This window comes from Rhinopithecus roxellana, chromosome 10 (assembly GCF_007565055.1).
Source record: "Rhinopithecus roxellana isolate Shanxi Qingling chromosome 10, ASM756505v1, whole genome shotgun sequence".
Taxonomy (NCBI): domain Eukaryota; kingdom Metazoa; phylum Chordata; class Mammalia; order Primates; family Cercopithecidae; genus Rhinopithecus; species Rhinopithecus roxellana.
Window position 1 is genome coordinate 135,839,507 of NC_044558.1, and position 16,757 is coordinate 135,856,263.

Here is a 16,757-nt window from a genome sequence, read left to right on the forward strand (position 1 = left end):
AGGAAGACTACCCTATTCAAATTGTGTTTCTTAATTATGGAGTGAGAATATTATTTTATTTTATTAACTCACCTGTCCTCCAAAGGATATAATATACTACAAATTGCAGTTGAATATTGAGTATTTAAATGTTGAATATTTAAATTGTGGGATTGTTTGGAGCCATGGCAAATTGGGAAGTGAATCCAGTTATTTCTGTTAAGCAAAATGATTCTATAATATCCCAGGTCCCCAAATAGAATGACATTTTTTTCTCTTTACAAAAGATGCTGTGATTATTCTAAGGAAATTTTTTATAATTATATTATTTTTTAACTTTTCTGAAATCCCAACAAATAGTATGTTCCCACACAGGTAAACTAGATTTATATCATCTAGTCACAGTTTAAAAGGATTAAACTTTTGTGCCTTACATAAATTAATCACTGTGGAATCTTTGGAAGGCACTGTAAATCAAGGGCTAAAGCAATTCTAGTAAGCATTTTCCTTATATTTTGATAAAACTCAGAGCTTCATTTTCCTTTATTAATTTGCTACTAATTTTGCAGCTTCATAGTGACGAATACTGAATTGTAGGAGTAGTAGCATCATCAGAGTCTTACTTTTGCGCAAGAAAGTTAGTTATTTGAAAATTCGAGACTTAGAAGTTTTACAAATATTTTCGTCTCAGCTTTTAAAAATACATGCCTATTTATCCAGCATCTTATTGCATAGTGTTTTCAACCAAGTAAATCTGTTTTCATAACAGAGATTAAGAGATTTGGCTGATTTGTTTTTTCTTGGTGAATGTGCCAACGGTCTGTTTTCTATAAGATGTGTCTGTTTCAACTTATTATTTTGGTTATGAGTAGTTTATTATTTAAGCAGACACTTAGAATATTTGCTATAGTTCTTATAGAATGATTTAGAGTTTATAAATAGCATGAAAGATATTACTGAGAACTTGTTGATATAACATACAAAACTAAACAGTGGGAAAGAAAAAAGATTATAATATTCTAAGCATCTCTAATAAGGAAGTGAGTGGGTGGAACATCATCAAATGCTGATTTGGTTTTCCTTGAAACAGTGGTAATATCTTTATATTTATCTGACTTAAGTTGCAGCGTTTACAGTATCCAATTAAGTGTGCCCAGTCTCCCAAATTTTATTACTTTTTGTGCATACTGCCTTGAGACTCTGACTTACGTACTTTGACTTATACCTTTTCACATTAGGAGCGTGAACTTTCGGGGGGGTGGCAGTTCTTTTATGTTTGAAGTTGCTCAAAGTTTCCATCTGCTTTTACTTGACTTGTGGTCTTGAAGATCATGCTTGGCCCATGGGATATTACAGTGTGCCGAGAGGATGTGGAGTTTTGTCAGCCAGTGAAATATGTCTGGCTTTTTTTTCCTTTTCTCTTTTTTTTTTTTTTTTTCTCTTTTTTTTCAGCAGCTTTCATACACTCTTCATCCTGTGTGGTCTTCACTGAACCAAATATATATTTAACAGAACTACTCACCCTCTCTATCACCTTCTATGACTTGGCCTTTTTAAGGAGAAGATGTGTGGAAGGAACGTCTGAGCCAAAAAACTGTTATCTTGGCAATAGGAAAATATAAAAGCAAAAGCTGAAAGTAATGTTATATATAAGTGTGCTTCAGTATTAACAAATACATATTTTGTAATTTAGGAGACTATCATATTACAGTATGTACAACTGTCAAAAATATTCTCATGCCAACAGTAGATTCCAAGTTTTGTCTGTGATCCAAATGATTTTTTTGCTTGTTTTTAGGCACTACTGCAGTCTTCAGTTAAGCAACAAGTAGAAGCTATTGAAAAACAGTACATTTCTGCAATTGAGAAACAGGCACACAAGTGTGAGGAGTTGCTAAATGCTCAGGTAATAAAAGTGCACATCCATTATATATTTATACTTTTCTCCTGACTCTCTCCCCTGAGAGCTCTATAACTGTTTATTCAGTTCCATTCCATTTACTTTCCTTGGTATATTTTGGAGAAAAAATATGCTTATGTAAACTCAAAGATTGAGAATTTTATGACAGACTCAAAATAGAATGAAAGACCCGAAATATGTGGTTCTCCCCCACATTAATGATTATTCTTGTGTTAATTTATGGGTTATAATATATTCTCCAAATAACAGAAGCAAAGAGATATCCATGAATGCATTATAGCAAGTAAATGATTTTTAGTGAGATAAGATTTGTAAATAATATTTGAATTTTTAAATCACTTATATATGTTTATGTTACCTTTCATTTTATACAGGAATTGGCTTCTATTTGAGTTTTTCTGTTCAAATTGTTTTCTTTTCTTGATTTAATATCTTAAACAGCTCAAATTATTAGCTGCTTTTCATTAAACAAAGCAGCTGAAGAAGATTTATAGATGGGTCATAGCATAAATAATGTATGTAAGAATTTCCTAGTAATATTTCTCAAAGATATAAAATTTGCTATGTGAAAATTAAATTGACTTCATATAGAGCATCTGTGTTATATCATTGGAAGAAAATTTACTAAGAATTAAGAAATAAAATTAGGAGTAGAATTTAAATGGAGATTATAAATGAACCACCCTGTTCTCAAGATTGGGGTCAGTTCTATTAAATATTTTCCAATGTCATTTTAATAAGTGGCTTGGAAGAGGAAATACACAGAGAAATACACAAATATAATTATACTGTTTTAGGTAGTGAAGTACCAGGCTGTCAAGAGATATGAAATATAAAACTTTATGAATGGATAGAAACAGCATGAGGCATATATTAGCCAAGATAGACTTGGTTATGCCCTAAACTCTCTGGCTTCAAATAGCAAAAGTTTATATTTTACTCATGCTACATACTCATCGAGGGCTGTCTTGGGGCCCTGTCTCGTGTTGTCCTCACCCTCGGAACTCAGCTGATAGTGTAATTCCAACGTGGAACATTACCTGATATAATTTCGACGTGAAATAGAGCCGTGTTAGATTTGTATCTGTAATTAAATACTCTGGCCTGGAAATGACACATTCGATTTCAATTTATATCCACATGGTTCCACCCAGTCATAATGGGGCCAGAGAGTGAGAGCCTACTATGAACTTAGAAGGGAGAGAACTGGAAATACTTAGTGAATAGCACAAATATACCACATTCTTTTCTTTTGTTCACCAAATATTCAGAGGCAAATTAACATATCTTGTCCTCTTGGGAGAAAATCTGAAAGTTCCATTCAGCTGGGGCCTCAAGCTCAAAAGTCCAGGGACTCTGGGTAATAGGAGGGGAATAGTGTGCTGCAGTCTCTACATTATCAGGTCCAGATATGGTCCCTTTTGACCTGAAGAAGTAGAACTACAATCTAAATTGTTTTTTCCCAACATGCCTAGTATACAGTGGTGAGACAAAGGCAGGGTGTTTACTGTAAACATTCGCAATAGGAAAGGAGAAAAATCAGACGCACACAGCTATCACTAGTAAATAACAATTTTAAAATCTCACTGGATAGATTAAATAAGAGCCTTTGCTCACGAGTAGGGATTGCTCTTTTATTTACCATGATTGTCTTTTCAGAGTTTTTTGACTGGGTTCCTAGTATGTTGCTCCTTGTGGTCTTGTTGATTTTTTAATTTTTAGTAACTTTGTTGACTATATTTCAAATGAATTTCCTAGTAATATTTCTCAAAGATATAAAATTTGCTATGTGAAAATTAAATTGACTTCATATAGAGCATCTGTGTTATATCATTGGAAGAAAATTTACTAAGAATTAAGAAATAAAATTAGGAGTAGAATTAAATGGAGATTATAAATGAACCACCCTGTTCTCAAGATTGGGGTCAGTTGTATAATTGAAGATTATACCATTTCTGAACCTGCTTCCTGTCTGCAAAATACTGGGATCCCAGGTGTCGTTTTAGGTAGCAAATAGTTACAGCTAAGGGTACTGATTCCTTTGGTATCTTGTCTTTTATAGTAGTCAGCTCTGTTAAGGCCATATCCACAGTTGTTTTAGAGAACTACTTGCTATTTTTTTTTTCTTTATGAAAAAAATTGTTTTTACTAGCCTGCCTTTGTAAAGTTAGAGAACCACTTTCTAGATTTAATATGTTTATATGCTTTGAACCTCATATTTGTCTGTCTGTCCTTCTATTTTATTGCAGGGATATATTCATTTTATCAAACCAGGGTAGAAGAAATCTTGTGGTCTCTTTTCCCTAAACCATATAGTCTAAAACAGCCAGAGCTTTATCTCTGCTTGGGGGCACTTTATTGAGTTTTTACACACATAGTGAGTGTGGCTAACACACTTAGTTTACTACTTGCTGCAAGGGCAGATGTAGCTGGTATTTGTTGCTGAAAGCCTCCTTAGTTGTTTTTAAGTGGTTGTGCATGCAAGTCTTCAAATTTCTGTACTTTTCTATTTCCTTTGATTTGATGCTTGAGAATTTTCTTTTTTCTATGAATTCAGTGTTGAGCTTGTCTTTTTCTTATAATGCCTTGTCAAAAGTGGCCTATTATGGAGTTATTAAAATGATTCAGCCAAGTTACAGATTAAAAGGTTAATACATGAAAATCAGTGTGTTTCTACACACCAGAAATGACAAATTGGAGAGGGAGTTAAGAAAGCAATATAATTTACAATAGTATCTAAAAGAATAAAAGATAGGAGTAAGTTTAAGGTGATAAGAAACTTGTATTCTACAAACTACAAAACATGACTGAAAGAAATTTAAAATGACCCAAGGAAATGGAAAGATATCCCCTGTTTATTGATTGGAAATACTTGGTGAGGAACACCACAGGACATTTATAGGGTTATAAGCAGTTCAGTATGATAAAGCGTGCTTAAAAAGCAAAGATTAGTCTTTGTGGTGCCTCACGCCTATAATCCCAGCACTTTGGGAAGCCAAGGCGGGCAGATCACGAGGCCAGGAGATTGAACTATCTTCACGAATAGGGTGAAAACCCAATCTCTACTAAAAATACAAAAAGTTAGCCGGGCGTGGTGGCGGGCGCCTGTAGTCTCAGCTACTCGGGAGGCTGAGGCAGGAGAATGGCATGAACCCGGGAGGCGGAGCTTGTAGTGACCCAAGATCGCGCTGCTCCACTCCACTCCAGCCTGGGCGACAGAGCAAGACTCCGTCTCAAAGAAAAAAAAAAAAGCAAAAGGGAGATTTGATTAGTATGTATTAATAAAATCATGTAAGATATAGAAATAGTGACTCCACATTTGTTTTTCAAATTATATTTCTTAAGATACCATTTCAAATGAAATTAGTACATTAAGTTTAACAACAACAGAAATGTTTTTGAGAAAAGTGCAAATCTAATAGCTGTATGGTTCCTTAGGAATCATTTAGTTCAACCTTTTCTATTTCTTGCTCTCTGTCTCTCCCTTTTTCAGGATAAGAATTTAAGTTAATTCTAAAGCAGAGTAATTAGAAGCATGCAGTCTAGAGTCAGACTGTATGAATTGATCCCTGGCTTTGTCACTTAGGGCAAGTCTCTTAATCTCTCTGTGCGTCATTTTTGTCCTCCATGGATGAGATACACAAGTAATTACTACCTCAGAGTACTGTTACATGTATTTTATGACATCAGATTTGCATAGTGCTTAGATTAGAACTTGGCATATTCTGTGGGTGTTTATTGGCTGCATTATCTTAGTAATTCTTAGCTAAGACCATTTGTATAGCTCGTATCAGAACCAGGGCTGGGATTCAGATTTTCTAATTTCTAGTCTTTAGAATAAAAGTTTGTTACTGGTATTTCATATGTTGTCTTGTCAAAGAACCTTTACTTTTTACAAAATTTACTTTGGTGTCACTGTTGTATATGAATACTAGACAAACCTTTTCTTCCTCTGTACTGATTCAACTCACACTTTTGACACCAGATGTGTAGGAGTTTTCTGAATCAACAACCAGTTCTCCAACTTCCTGGACACCAAATTGGTATTCTACAATTCAATTCCATTCTGACACTAACTCACCAAAGTTAACGTTCAACTTCACAAGTTTAACAACTCAGTTCCAGACTGACCTCACTTCAGATGCCAGTTGCAAGTATTGGGTCCCCAGGGTACCCACAATTTCCTCTGACTTGACTACAGAGTTATGAATTTCTACAACTGGTCTCCCCTTCCAGTTTGATAATTTGCTAGAATGGCTCACAGAACTCAGGGAAACATTTTACTTATGTTTCCTGGTTTATCATAAAGGATACAACTCAGGAATGGACAGATGGAAGAAATACACAGGACAAGTTATGGGGAGGGAAGGAGCCATGCTCTCTCTGATATTGACACCGGCCACTCTCCCAGCACTTCTATGTATTCAGCAACGCAGAAGCTTTCTGAACCCCTTCATTTAGGAGTTTGATTATGTAGGTGTAACTTATTAAGCCATTGGATGCTGGAGGGATGAGGCTGAAAGTTTCAACCCTTTATTCATGTCTCAGTTTTTCTGATGATAGCCACCATGCTGATCTCAAAGCTACTACAGACACTCTTATCACCCTGAAAATTCCAAGGCTTTAGGATCTCTGTGCCAGGAACCAGGGGCAAAGACCAATATATTTCTTAGTGTATCACAGTCCCTCTCTCCTCCTTATTTAATGAGGGACTTTTGTATGACATGGCACTTGGCTTGGTTATAGGAATGTAACAAAGAGGGAGTGAGATATAGTTCTTCTAGTAAGCAGTAGAACAGATGATATAATTTTAAAATCATACAAGTTAGGATAGAATGAATAGTAATACAAAACTACATTTAAGGGCATATAGTTCTGTAGTATTAGGTGAAGGAAGACTTATAGGACTAACGATGACTTCTGTCAAAGTTCAGGGATCTAAGTGAGGTCAGAACTGAGAGATTAGCATGAAAGAGGCAGATGGAATCGCATATTAAAATCTTTCATTTGAGAAAATATAAGTGTTAAGGGTAAGGCTATATGAGAGCGCTAAATTTTTCATGACTGTATTTCATAGGAAGGATCGTAAAGGACCTTATCTGCCACATTGTCTGAAAGAACATTGGGTGCCATTAAAAGGCATTATCTAGAAAGTGACATTTGTTCAGATTTCCATTTTAGAAATACTACTGTGGCTAAAGTGTAAAAATTGAATTGATGGGAAGGAATATTAGTAGCATGTAGTTAAACAGCTGTTTTAATTACGCACTTGAGAATGTTGGTAGCCCAAACTAAAGTACGTGGGTAAGAATAGCGAGATTTTGATGGTTTTGAGTGATATTAAGGGAAGAGAAACCAGAGACTTTGTGGGAATACAAGAGCAGCAGTAGATGCTCATTGATAAAGGAGAGAGTGTGTGTGTGTGCATGTGTGTGTTTGTGACACAGATATTTTATATATATAAGTATGTTTTTATGCAAGAGAATATATTTTTCTGTATGGGGTCCAATTTTTTGCTTTTGGTAATTCACTGAAATAGGCAACTTAAGACACAAAGCATGGTTTGGCTTGAAAATTTTTAGTTTTGGATATCATGAGTTTATACTGCCTCTGCAAGATCAGAGCTGTCAGATAGTTGAATCTAGGGTGGGGAACTTATGAGAAAGCTGGTAGTAGATGAATTTGAAAGTCATGTAAGTATATAATCCTACGTATATAGATGGTCATTGAAAGTATAACTATGAATGAGATCAGAGAATATATAGAATGAGAAAATAATTCAGCTTTGAGAGACCTTAACATTTAAGGGATAGGCTAAGACAGCTCATGAAGGAAACTCTCTGGAAAGAAAGGTAGTAGGAAACCCAGAAATGCAGAGCATTTTGCAAAGAGGGGAGTTGCTAACTATTTCAAAGTTTGCAGAATAAACAAGATAAGGATGCAAAAATGACCATTTCATGTGGCAACAAAAAGTATCACTAACAAGAGTAGTTTCAACAGAGTGGTGGAAGAACTTACAGGATGAGTAGTAAATGAAAGGTGAAAGTAAAGAAACAGATGACAAGTCTTTGAGGAGCTTAGATGGTAAAAGTAAGAGACAACACTGTAGGTAGAGGGACCTATGAAGTGGAAACATTTTTATTTGTTGGTTTCCCTTGTATTTCGGCCTAGAAGTAGAGCTCATTTAAATGTATGGGTGAGAGCCCCAGTCTAAAAAGATTTAAAAAGAAAAAAATTGATGGAGTGCAGTCCTAAGAAGAAGGAAGCATTGGATGGAGATTAACCTGTCTTAGGTAAGCAAATATTTTGAGGGTCCTACGTGTGCATGCAGTGGGGTATACATGTGTATAGATGTAAATATAATTTTAAATATTATTTGTATCTTTGATAATAGTATTTATGAATTTTACTTGAGTTACTTTCCATCACTACTTATAAAATCCAAATTCCTATAAAGGATAAGGATAAGTACAATATGCTATTTATAATTTCTTAAGTGCTAATAACAGATATATATATATATATAATGCTGCCGATACACATAAGATGGAGATGCTATCTGTATTATTATGTTGCCCTTAACCTTTTATTAAAAAAGAAAACCAAGGCTGTCTTTTGCCTATAATGCCTTGTCAAACATAACCAATAGCAACCCACATACATTTTAAACATATTCCTGTTTATTCCCTTAGAGTTGCAAGTACTTTTTTTGAATTGAGTGCTAGAATATAAATTCTGTGTGAGCTGGGTTGTGTATTTATTCTGTATTTCCCAAATCTGTCAACTTTTTGGAGTGTGCTCTACATAAAATTAAATGTATTCATTCTAGAGAAATATATGCACTCATATATCTGATTTGTTTTATGCGACCACCGGATCAGGTACCAGAGATGAGGCAAGTAGGCGAAGTACAAAAGTTTTATTAGCCAGCCAATGTGAAGGGGAAAGGGCGAGGTTCACCGGCCTCCTGCGGTGGAGGCTGAGGAAGTGGCTCCAGCGTTCTGTGGCGAGGTTCCTAGGTCCGCATATGAGGAGGGGCCGAGGAAGTTCGCGCCGCGCGTCTGCCCGGAGCGGCTTTTATGTTCTGGGCGCAGAAGCGGGAGGGCAGTGGGTGGGACAAGGGCGTGCCATGGGCGTCTCTGTAGGTGTGGCCCGGTAAGTTTCGGTTTCCTCGATCAGACGTCATGTTGCGCTTGCGCAGTTGGTCTGTGCTTTTCCCGGGCGTAGAAAAGTTGGTGATGAAGAACCCGGAAATGCGCCATCTTAGTCGCCTTTGTTCTCTCCCGCCCCGCCCTGTCCAGACAATATCTATCATCAACAATCAAGTTATAGAATATTTCGGTCAACACAAGAAGTTCTCTTATCCTTTACAGTTATCTCCCTTCTATAAACTCTGAATCCAGACAACCCACTAATCTATAGTCTCTCTATTGATTTGTTTCATTTTTTCTATTATTTCATATAGAATGAATTATATGGTATCTATTCTTGTGTGTCTAGGAGCTTGTATGTCTAGTTTTTTTTTTTTTTTTTTGAGATTCATCCATATAGTCACATGTATTAATAATTTATACCCTTCGATTACTAAGTAGTATTCTATTGTATGGAAACATAGCATTTTGTTTATACATTCACTTATTAAATATTTAGATTGCTTAAGTTTGGGGCTGCTTTAAATGTTCACGTATAAACTGTGGGGATATATATGTTTTTATTTTTGTTTGTAAATAGGTAAGGGATTGCTGTATCATATGGTAAGTATATGTTTAATTTTATAACCAACTGCCAAACTTTTTTTTCAAAAGTTTTATTATATTTAACATTTTCACTATCAATATATGAGAATTCTCTCTGATCTGCTCTCCCAGCACTTGGTATTGTTCATGTTTTTCACTTTAGCCAGTTTGGGGGATGGTGTGTGGTATTTCATCTCATTGCACTTACTTGACTGTTGAAGGTTGACATCTTTTCATGTGCTTTTTATTTGTACATTTTCTTTGTAAAGTGTATATTCAAATCTTTTTGCTCATTTTCTTATGTTGTCTACCTTCGTAAATATTTATTCATAAAAGTTTTTCATAAATTCCAGTGCAAATCCTTTGACAGATATGTGCATTACAAATATTTTTCATAGTGTCTGTGTTTTCACTTTTTGGATGGTATCATTAGACAAAGCTTTTTAATTTTTATTTCAAATTTATCTTTATATTAGTCTTCTCTCACACTCCAAATACCCAAGACTAGGTAATTTATAAAGAAAAGAGATTTAACTGACTCACAGTTCTGCATGGCTGTGGAGGTTGATTAGTCTGTTTTCACCCTACTAATAAAGACATATCTGAGTCTGGGTAATTTATAAATAAAGAGGTTTAGCTGACTCACATTTCAGCAAAGTTAACAATCATGGCAGAAGGGGAAGCAGACATGTCCTTCTTCACATGACAGCAGCAAGGAGAAGTACCAAGCAAAAGGGGGAAAAGCCCCTTTAAAACCATCAGATTTTGTGAGAACTCACCTATCATGAGAACAGCATGAGGGTAACTGCCACCATGATTTCCTCCCACTGGGTTCCTCCTGCAACACATGGGGATTATGGGAACCATAATTCAAGATGAGGTTTGGGTGGAGACACAGCCAAACCATATCATTTCACCCTGACCACTCCCATATCTCATGACTTCACATTTCAAAACCCAATCATGCCCTTCTAACAGTCCTGCAAAGTCATAACTCATTCCAGCATTAACTCAAGAGTCCAAGTCCAAAGCCTCATTTGAGACAAGGCAGATCCCTTCCACCTATGAGCCTGTAAAATCAAAAGCAAGTTAGTTACTTCCTAGATACAATGGGGTTACAGACATTGGATAGATGCACTTATTCCAAATGGGAGAAATTGCCAAAAATAAAGGGGCTACAGGCCCCATGCAAGCCCGAAATCCAATAGGGCAGTCATTAAACCTTAACATTCCAAAATGATCTTTAACTCCATGTCTCACATCCAGCTCACACTGATGCAAGAGGTGGGCTCCAAAGGCCTTGGGAAGCTCTACTCCTGTGGCGTTGCAGGGTACAGGCCCGTTCCTGGCTGCTTTCATGGACAGGCATTGAGTGTGGCTTTTCCAGGAGCACAGTGTAAACGGCTGGTGGATCTAACATTTTGGGGTCTGGAGGATGGTAGCCGTCTTCTCACAGTCCCTCAGGCAGTACCTCAGAGGGGGCTCTGTGTGGGGGCTCTGACCCCAGAGTTTCCTTCCTCACTGCCCTAGCAGACGTTCTCTATGATGGGTTGAGCCCTGCAGCAAACTTCTCTGCCTGAACATCCAGGCATTTCCATATATCCTCTGAAATCTAGGTGGAAGTTCCCAAACCTCAATTCTTGATTTCTGTGCACCTGCATGCTCGGCACCACATGCCAAGGCTTGGGGATTGCACCTTCTGAAGCAATAGCATGAGCTGTACTTTGGCCCCTTTTAGTCATGGCTGGAGCTGAAGCAGCTGGGATGCAGGGCACCATGTCCTGAGGTCTCTCCACACCCCCACCCCCACCCCAGGCCTGGCCCAGGAAACCATTTTTTCCTCCTAGGCCTCCAGGTCTGTGATGAGAGGAACTGCTGCAAAGACCTCTGACATGCCCTGGAGATATTTTCCCCATTGTCTTGGCAATTAACATTTGACTGCTTGTTACTAGTGCAAATTTCTGCTGCAAGCTTGAATTTCTCCTCAGAAAAGGGGTTTTTGTTTTCTGTCACATTGTCAGACTGCAAATTTTCCAAATTTTATGCTCTACTTCCCTTTTAAATGTAAGTTTCAATTCCAAACCATATCTTTGTGAATATATAAAACTGAATGCTTTTAACAGCACCCAAGTCACCACTTGAATGCTTTGCTGCTTACAAATTTCTTCCACTAGATACCCTAAATCATCTCTCTCAAATTCAAAGTTCCACAAATCTTTCGGGCAGGGGCAAAATGCCGCCAATCTCTTTGCATAGCAAGAGTGACCTTTGCTTCAGTTCCCAACAAGTTCATCTCCATGTGAGACTACCTTAGCCTGGACTTATTGTCCATATCACTATGAGCATTTTGGTCAAAGCCATTAAGTAAATCTCTCAGAAATTCCAAACTTTCCCACATTTTCCTATTTCTTGAGTCCTCGAAGCCTTTAGGAAGCTCCAAACTCTCACATTTTCCTATCTTCCTATGAGTCCTCCAAATAGTTCCAACCTCTGCCTGTTACTCAGTTCCAAAGTCACTTTCACATTTTGGGGTATCTTTACAGCAGCACCCACTCTCTGTGGTACCAATTTACAGTATTAGTTCGTTTCATGCTGCTAATACAGACATACCCAAGACTGGGTAATTTATAAAGGAAAGAGGTTTAATTGACTAAGAGTTCAGCATGATTGTGGAGGCCTCAGGAAACTAACAATTATGATGGAAGGGGAAACAAACATGTCCTTCCTCACATGACAGCAAGAAGGAGAAGTGCCAAGAAAAAGTGGGAAAAGCCCCTTATAAAACCATCAGTTCTAATGAGAACTCACTATCACAAGAACAGTATAAGGATAACTGCCCCCATGATTAAATTACCTCCCATCAGGTACCTCCCATGACATGTGGGGATTATAGGAACTGCAATTCATGGCGGCATCAGGAAACTTAAAATCGTGGCAGAGGAGCTGCTTCACAGGATAGCAGGAAAGAGAATAAGTGCTGAAAGAAGAGGGTAGCCTCTTACAAAACCATCAGATGTGGTGAGAACTCGCTCACTATCAGGAGAACAGCATGGGGGAAACTGCCCCCGTGATTCAGTTATCTCCACCTGGTCCTGCCTTTGACACATAGGGATTATTACAATTCAAGATGAGATTTGGTGAGGACACAGAGCCAAACTATATCAGTCATGTTTTCTATTATAGATTGTGTTTTTAATGTTGTATTTAAGAAATTTTTGCCTAACTGTATGTCACAAAGACTTTCCTGTATGAAAAGTAAGTTTTATATGTTTTCCTAGTTTAAGTATGTGATTCTTTTTTTTTTTTTTTTTTTTTTTTTACTTTAAGTTCTAGGGTACATGTGCATAATGTGCAGGTTTGTTACATATGTAAATTTGTGCCATGTTGGTGTGCTGCACCCATCAACTCGTCAGCACCCATCAATTCATCATTTATATCATGTATAACTCCCCGATGCAATCCCTCCCCCCTCCCCCCTCCCCATGATAGGCCCCAGTGTGTGATGTTCCCCTTCCCGAGTCCAAGTGATCTCATTTTTCAGTTCCCACCTATGAGTGAGAACATGCAGTGTTTGGTTTTCTCTTCTTGTGATAGTTTGCTAAGAATGATGGTTTCCAGCTGCATCCATGCCCTACAAAGGACGCAAACTCATCCTTTTTTATGGCTGCATAGTATTCCATGGTGTAGATGTGCCACATTTTCTTAATCCAGTCTGTCACAGATGGACATTTGGGTTGATTCCAAGTCTTTGCTATTGTGAATAGTGCCGCAATAAACATACGTGTGCATGTGTCTTTGTAGTAGAATAATTTATAATCCTTTGGGTATATACCCAGTAGTGGGATGGCTGGGTCATATGGTACATCTAGTTCTAGATCCTTGAGGAATTGCCATACTGTTTCCCATAATGGTTGAACTAGTTTACAATCCCACCAACAGTGTAAAAGTGTTCCTATTTCTCCACATCCTCTCCAACACCTGTTGTTTCCTGATTTTTTAATGATTGCCATTCTAACTGGTGTGAGATGGTATCTTATTGTGGTTTGGATTTGCATTTCTCTGATGGCGAGTGATGATGAGCATTTTTTCATGTGTCTGTTGGCTGTATGAATGTCTTCTTTTGAGAAATGTCTGTTCATATCCTTTGCCCACTTTTTGATGGGGTTGTTTTTTTCTTGTATATTTGTTTGAGTTCTTTGTAGATTCTGGATATTAGCCCTTTGTCAGATGAGTAGATTGCAAAAATTTTCTCCCATTCTGTAGGTTGCCTGTTCACTCTGATGGTGATTTCTTTTGCTGTGCAGAAGCTCTTTAGTTTAATGAGATCCCATTTGTCAATTTTGGCTTTTGCTGCCATTGCTTTTGGTGTTTTAGACATGAAGTCCTTGCCCATGCCTATGTCCTGAATGGTACTACCTAGATTTTCTTCTAGGGTTTTTATGGTATTAGGTCTAACATTTAAGTCTCTAATCCATCTTGAATTAATCTTCGTATAAGGAGTAAGGAAAGGATCCAGTTTCAGCTTTCTACTTATGGCTAGCCAATTTTCCCAGCACCATTTATTAAATAGGGAATCCTTTCCCCATTTCTTGTTTTTGTCAGGTTTGTCAAAGATCAGATGGCTGTAGATGTGTGGTATTGTTTCTGAGGACTCTGTTCTGTTTCAGTGGTCTATATCTCTGTTTTGGTACCAGTACCATGCTGTTTTGGTTACTGTAGCCTTGTAGTATAGTTTGAAGTCAGGTAGCGTGACGCCTCCAGCTTTGTCCTTTTGACTTAGGATTGTCTTGGTAATGCGGGCTCTTTTTTGGTTCCATATGAACTTTAAAGCAGTTTTTTCCAATTCTGTGAAGAATCTCATTGGTAGCTTGATGGGGATGGCATTGAATCTATAAATAACCTTGGGCAGTCTGGCCATTTTCATGATATTGATTCTTCCTATCCATGAGCATGGTATGTTCTTCCATTTGTTTGTGTCCTCTTTGATTTCACTGAGCAGTGGTTTGTAGTTCTCCTTGAAGAGGTCCTTGACATCCCTTGTAAGTTGGATTCCTAGGTATCTTTTTCTCTTTGAAGCAATTGTGAATGGAAGTTCATTCCTGATTTGGCTCTCTGCTTGTCTGTTACTGGTGTATAAGAATGCTTGTGATTTTTGCACATTAATTTTATATCCTGAGACTTTGCTGAAGTTGCTTATCAGCTTAAGGAGATTTTGGGCTGAGATGATGGGGTTTTCTAAACATACAATCATGTCATCTGCAAACAGGGACAATTTGACTTCTTGTTTTCCTAACTGAATACCCTTGATTTCTTTCTCTTGCCTGATTGCCCTAGCCAGAACTTCCAACACTATGTTGAATAGGAGTGGTGAGAGAGGGCATCCCTGTCTTGTACCAGTTTTCAAAGGGAATTTTTCCCGTTTTTGCCCATTTAGTATGATATTAGCTGTGGGTTTGTCATAAATAGCTCTTATTATTTTGAGGTACGTTCCATCAATACCGAATTTATTGAGCGTTTTTAGCATGAAGGGCTGTTGAATTTTGTCAAAAGCCTTTTCTGCATCTATTGAGATAATCATGTGGTTCTTGACTTTGGTTCTGTTTATATGCTGGATTATGTTTATTGATTTGCGAGTGTTGAACCAGCCTTGCTTCCCAGGGATGAAGCCCACTTGATCATGGTGGATAAGCTTTTTGATGTGCTGCTGAATCTGGTTTGCCAGTATTTTATTGAGGATTTTTGCATCGATGTTCATCAGGGATATTGGTCTAAAATTCTCTTTTTTTGTTGTGTCTCTGCCAGGCTTTGGTATCAGGATGATGTTGGCCTCATAAAATGAGTTCGGGAGGATTCCCTCTTTTTCTATTGATTGGAATAGTTTCAGAAGGAATGGTACCAGCTCCTCCTTGTACCTCTGGTAGAATTCAGCTGTGAATCCGTCTGGTCCTGGACTTTTTTTGGTGGGTAGGCTATTAATTGTTGCCTCAATTTCAGAGCCTGCTATTGGTCTATTCAGGGATTCAACTTCTTCCTGGTTTAGTCTTGGGAGAGTGTAAGTGTCCAGGAAATTATCCATTTCTTCTAGATTTTCTAGTTGATTTGCATAGAGGTGTTTATAGTATTCTCTGATGGTAGTTTGTATGTCTGGGGGGTCGGTGGTGATATCCCCTTTATCATTTTTTATTGCGTCTATTTGATTCCTCTCTCTTTTCTTCTTTATTAGTCTTGCTAGCGGTCTGTCAATTTTGTTGATCTTTTCAAAAAACCAACTCCTGGATTCATTGATTTTTTGGAGGGTTTTTTGTGTCTCTATCTCCTTCAGTTCTGCTCTGATCTTAGTCATTTCTTGCCTTCTGCTAGCTTTTGAATGTGTTTGCTCTTGCCTCTCTAGTTCTTTTAATTGTGATGTTAGAGTGTCAATTTTAGATCTTTCCTGCTTTCTCTTGTGGGCATTTAGTGCTATAAATTTCCCTCTACACACTGCTTTAAATGTGTCCCAGAGATTCTGGTATGTTGTATCTTTGTTCTCATTGGTTTCAAAGAACATCTTTATTTCTGCCTTCCTTTCATTATGTACCCAGTAGTCATTCAGGAGCAGGTTATTCAGTTTCCATGCAGTTGAGCGGTTTTGATTGAGTTTCTTAGTCCTGAGTTCTAGTTTGATTGCACTGTGGTCTGAGAGACAGTTTGTTATAATTTCTGTTCTTTTACATTTGCTGAGGAGTGCTTTACTTCCAATTATGTGGTCAATTTTGGAATAAGTGTGATGTGGTGCTGAGAAGAAGATATATTCTGTTGATTTGGGGTGGAGAGTTCTATAGATATCTATTAGGTCCGCTTGGTGCAGAGATGAGTTCAATTCCTGGATATCCTTGTTAACTTTCTGTCTTGTTGATCTGTCTAATGTTGACAGTGGAGTGTTGAAGTCTCCCATTATTATTGTATGGGAGTCTAAGTCTCTTTGTAAGTCTCTAAGGACTTGCTTTATGAATCTGGGTGCTCCTGTATTGGGTGCATATATATATTTAGGACAGTTAGCTCTTCCTGTTGAATTGATCCCTTTACCATTATGTCATGGCCTTCTTTGTCTCTTTTGATCTTTGATGGTTTAAAGTCTGTTT

General features: G+C 37.5%; 1 protein-coding gene across 12 annotated transcripts in view; it reads left to right on the forward strand.

Annotated features, from left to right (window-relative positions):
* The window catches only part of CCDC91 (coiled-coil domain containing 91), a 346,963-nt gene that overhangs the window by 174,602 nt on the left and 155,604 nt on the right, over window positions 1–16,757 (forward strand). For 11 of the 12 annotated variants that reach the window (XM_030939611.1, XM_010379889.2, XM_010379896.2 and 8 more), the window contains one exon: window positions 1,778–1,885. The exons of the other annotated variant lie outside the window; for it this stretch is intronic. In XM_030939611.1, coding sequence (XP_030795471.1) covers window positions 1,778–1,885 — 108 coding nt within the window. The remainder of the gene's footprint in view (window positions 1–1,777; window positions 1,886–16,757) is intronic. 12 annotated transcript variants of the gene reach the window in all.